We start from the raw sequence: 4,685 nt of genomic DNA on the forward strand, positions 1-4,685 counted from the left end.
AACAGAATGTGTGTGTGACTTTGTGGCTGTCATCTAATGATTGGTTTAACTTGACTATTGTGTCCTGAAGTGTTAATGTTGAACAGAATGTGTGTGTGACTTTGTGGCTGTCCTCTAATGATTGGTTTAACTTGACTATTGTGTCCTCAAGTGTTAATGTTGGACACAATGTGTGTGTGAGTGTGTAGCTGTCCTCTAATGTTTGGTTTAGCTTGACTATGTTGTCCACAAGTGTTAATGTTGGACAGAATGTGTGTGTGACTTTTTGGCTGTCTTCTAATGAGTGGTTTAACTTGACTATTATGTCCTCAAGTGTTAATGTTGAACAGAATGTGTGTGTGACTTTGTGGCTGTCCTCTAATGATTGGTTCAACTTGACTATTGTATCCTGAAATGTTAATGTTGGACAGAATGTGTGTGTGAGTGTGTAGCTGTCCTCTAATGATTGGTTTAGCTTGACTATGTTGTCCACAAGTATTAATGTTGGACAGAATGTGTGTGTGACTTTTTGGCTGTCTTCTAATGATTGGTTTAACTTGACTATTATGTCCTCAAGTGTTAATGGAGGAGTATCAATAGTGGGTTTCTATTATACTGTCATGGCTTTTGATGACATTTTCTGAATTTCTTTAATTTGTTTTAAATTTACAGTATTTTGTGCAATTACACTATCTCAGTTTTTAGCCACATTATAAATATGTCAGAAAATAAATCAAATTTGCATCAAAACTCACTAATCTTGTCTTTATTTAATTGATTCTCTCGAAAACTCTCCAGTTTCTTCCATATTTCAGGAACGGTTTTAAAAATATTGAATTTTAACCCTAAACTGGGGACTTTATCAGCCTGTCATCAGATGTGTTCGCTGTACTGAATTTAAATCAAACATGTTTTCTGTCTTAGTCGTTTCACCAACATCTTTAACCAGAAAATTGTGAAACTTTGAGCCAAAATACAAAAACTGAAGGAGAGAAAAGTGTCATTTTTTCTTGTTTTTAAAAACCAACAGCTTATCCCATTATGAAACCCTTTCCTAACAGATTTTAGCTAAATATTTTGAAGATAATGGGCTGCATGTTTGTTTGGATCAGCAGAGGGACGTTCAGATCCAATAAGACATTCACATCAGAATCAGACAATTCAAAGGTTTTAGTAAAGAAATGAACCTGAATTTTGTTGTTTCTCCAGGTGAAACCCCAACGTTGAGGCTGGCGAGCCCTCTGGCCTGGTTATCAATAAGAATATAAAACATTGTAGCAAACACAGCAATAACTGTCATGTAAATGAAGGATTTTATTCTTTATTTTAGTGCTCCTGTCACTAAACATCTCACACATAATTTAGAGGTGGTCTATTATGATTCCTTGAACAAGTTAGGATATTTCTTGTCATTCACAAATAATAACATTTTAACTGTTTTATGGTGTAGAATTAAAATGTTAAATCTGCTGTTGGCCACGCCTCCCCAACTCAACTTTTAAACTGACATGTGAAAATACCTGCAAACAGATCTGCACATCTTGAAAATTAGAAGTGGAGCCTCCTGCACAACCAACAAAAGAGCAGCAAGTGGTTTTAGGAGGGTAAGGGAACAACAAAACTCTGGTCTTTTCCAGAAGCCATTGTACACTGCATACAACAGTAAAACCAGCTGACCAAACGGGCTGGAGATCAGCTACGGTTGCTTGGTAACTGGGCAGAACTCTGCTGCAGTTGCTAGGTAATGGGGCAATGCCCATTAATTGTGACTTAACAATAGAGGTTTTTGAAACGGCTCATTTTCCAGACACCAAAAAATGCTAACTTGTAGTCATAAAATGGCTCAGTTGGTTCTTAAGCAGTTGGATTGTTTTCAGGAGCAACAAATGGAAGAATAAAAGTGTACAAAATGTAAAATAATAGGTTCTTTTTTAGGTATTGCTCATATTTACCTGTACAGAGAGGTCATCTGGTTCACATTGATCTGGACTCTTTCAGGCTCTTTTATGATAATTTTTCACTTTAAAACAAAAACCGCAGCTAAACAAACATTTACAGTGTTTCTCATGTTTTTCTAAAACTTCAGATTGACAGGAAATCCTCTAGAGGGCGCCACATGTGAGCCTCAAGTCGGTAAAAAAACAGGAAATGGTTAAAAGAAAAACTAATCGAGGAAACGCTCAGGGTCACCTTCATCATCGACTGACGACAGACTGACACTGAAAAAGGAGAACAGAGAGAAAACTGAGGAACCAGACGCTGGAACACAGACTGCTGCTGGAGGAAAAACAAGGAAATCAAAGTGAAAGTAAGAGAATAAAGTTTCTGCAGGAGGGAAACTGACTTCCTGGTTTAACTTTCTGTCTGCTGTGTTTTCAGATTCACTCAGAGACAAAATGGCTTCCAGATTAGAGGAGGATCTCTGCTGTCCGGTCTGTCAGGACGTCTTTAAGGATCCGGTTGTTCTGTCATGTAGCCACAGCTTCTGTAAGGAGTGTCTGAAGAAATGGTGGAGAGAGAAACCAGTAAGAGAGTGTCCAGTTTGTAAGACGATATCATTCATCAAAGATCCTCCCTGTAATCTGGCTCTGAAGAATCTGTGTGAGTCTTTCTCCCAGCAGAGAGAGCAGAGAGCTTCAGAGGATCTCTGCAGTCTGCACTCTGAGAAACTCAAACTCTTCTGTCTGGACCATCAGCAGCCAGTGTGTGTCGTCTGCAGAGATTCAGAAAAACACACCAACCACAGATTCAGACCCATCGATGAAGCTGCTCAGCAACACAAGAAGAACCTTCAGGAAACTCTGGAGCCTCTAAAGAAGAAGCTGGAGCTCAGGAAGAAAGTTCAGGAGGAGTTTGATCAGACAGCAGAACACCTGAAGGTCCAGGCCCGACACACAGAGAGGCAGATTATGGAGCAGTTTAAGCAGCTTCATCAGTTTCTAGCAGAGGAAGAGGAGGCCAGGCTGGCTGCACTGAGGGAGGAAGAGGAGCAGAAGAGAGGGATGATGAAGGAGAAGATGGAGGCTCTGAGCAGAGAGATAGCAGCTCTTTCAGACACAGTCAGAGCCACAGAGGAGGAGCTGAGAGCTGAAGACGTCTCATTCCTGCACAACTACAAGGCTGCAGTGGAAAGAGTCCAGCGCTGCCCCCTGCTGGAGGATCCACAGCTGCCCTCAGGAGCTCTGATAGACCAGGCCAAACATCTGGGCAACCTGGCCTTCAACATCTGGAGCAACATGGAGAACATGGTGACCTACACTCCTCTGGTTCTGGACCCAAACACGGCTGGTACAGGACTCCATCTGTCGGAAGATCTGACCAGTTTGACTGCAGGAGAGAAACAGAAGCTTCCTGATAATCCAGAGAGATTTGATTATTACTGGTCTTCTTTTAGTTCTGATGGTTTTAACTCAGGGAACCACAGCTGGGATGTTGATGTTAGAGACAGTGAATACTGGATTCTTGGTGTGTTAGAAGAATCTGTTCAGAGGAAGAGAGGAATACTGTCTGGATTGTTGTATATACAGTTGTCTTACGGTAAATACTCAGCACGTTCTCTACCAGGTCCTTCCACTCGTCTCTCAGTCCAGAAGAATCTCCAGAGGATCAGAGTGAATCTGGACTGGGACAGAGGAAAGCTGTCCTTCTCTGATCTGGATACTAACACACACATACACACCTTCACACACACCTTCACTCACAAGATTTTTCCATACTTCAGCACCTGGGATAAACTAAAGATTCTACCGATGAAGATCTCAGTGATCAAACAGCAGCTCTGATGATCTCAGCATGAAGAACAAAAAGTCCAAATGAAACATTATTGATCAGATGATTGATTGGTTTTATGATTGTATACTTTGCCGTTTTGGTAAATTTCTTAATTTAATTTTTACAATCTGTATTTTTAATCAGGAAGCTTGAGATGATCTGATCATCTGGGGATTTTTTCATTTCTTTCTGTGCTTTCCACTGTAATGGTTTGAACATTGTTGATTTTTTTTACAACATTATGTAAAGAAATTATTTGGAGATGATTGAAAGCAGGAGCAGCTTTAGCCAGCAACTCATTTTACCAAAGTGAACCACAAAGAGACTCAGGAAGTCATTTCTGCCTGCAAACATCAGACTTTACAATGTCCAAGTCTGAGTCACTTCAATCTCATTTTCTCTGGACTCATTTATAGATTATTTATTGATTAATATATTTACATGTGCATGCTTGTTTTAAATTTTTTAATATTTAGTCATATTGAACTCTCTCATCGCTCTTAGGAATATTTATATATTTTATAAACTTTGTGTCATTTGGTTATATTTGTATTATTGATATTTAAAACCTAAGATGGGGAAGCTTGTCAACGAATAAACAATTTCCCCTTGAAGATCAATAAAGTATAATCTAATCTAAAACCTGACTCAAAATACAAGAATAACGAGGCTTGCCGTGGTGGTGTAGGGGACAGCGCAACCCACATTTGGAGGCCTTGAGTCCTCAATGCGGCCGCTGCGGGTTTGACTCCCGGACCCGGTGACATTTGCCACATATCTGCCCCCCTTTTTTCAAGTCAGATCCCATCAATAAATTTGCAATTGATTACGTTTCAAATACACACACTCACACACTGTCCACTTCTTCCTTTTACTTTCCTGTACTTTCTCCCACAACCAACAGCCAAGCGGTACAGAATCTATCTACTGTTTTC

At 40.0% G+C, this 4,685-nt stretch overlaps 1 protein-coding gene across 2 annotated transcripts; it reads left to right on the plus strand.

Moving 5' to 3' along the window:
- The first annotated feature begins 1,107 nt into the window (after positions 1 to 1,107).
- Positions 1,108 to 4,392, plus strand: LOC122846977 (nuclear factor 7, brain-like). 2 transcript variants are annotated; one of them, XM_044144287.1, is made up of 2 exons: positions 1,108 to 2,287; positions 2,359 to 4,392. In XM_044144287.1, the coding sequence occupies exon 2, from the start codon at positions 2,376 to 2,378 to the stop codon at positions 3,759 to 3,761; it is 1,386 nt and encodes a 461-aa protein (XP_044000222.1). In that variant the 5' UTR covers positions 1,108 to 2,287; positions 2,359 to 2,375; the 3' UTR covers positions 3,762 to 4,392. The 2 variants fall into 2 exon arrangements, with proteins under 2 accessions (XP_044000222.1, XP_044000223.1); XM_044144288.1 differs by having other exon boundaries at positions 1,863 to 2,287; positions 2,369 to 4,392.
- The last annotated feature ends 293 nt before the right edge of the window (positions 4,393 to 4,685 follow it).

This window comes from Gambusia affinis, linkage group LG17 (genome assembly GCF_019740435.1).
Source record: "Gambusia affinis linkage group LG17, SWU_Gaff_1.0, whole genome shotgun sequence".
Taxonomy (NCBI): domain Eukaryota; kingdom Metazoa; phylum Chordata; class Actinopteri; order Cyprinodontiformes; family Poeciliidae; genus Gambusia; species Gambusia affinis.

Bases quoted from the DNA above. Each gene is read 5' to 3' on its own strand.
- LOC122846977 (XM_044144287.1), top strand. From the start codon at position 2,376: ATGGCTTCCAGATTAGAGGAGGATCTCTGCTGTCCGGTCTGTCAGGAC.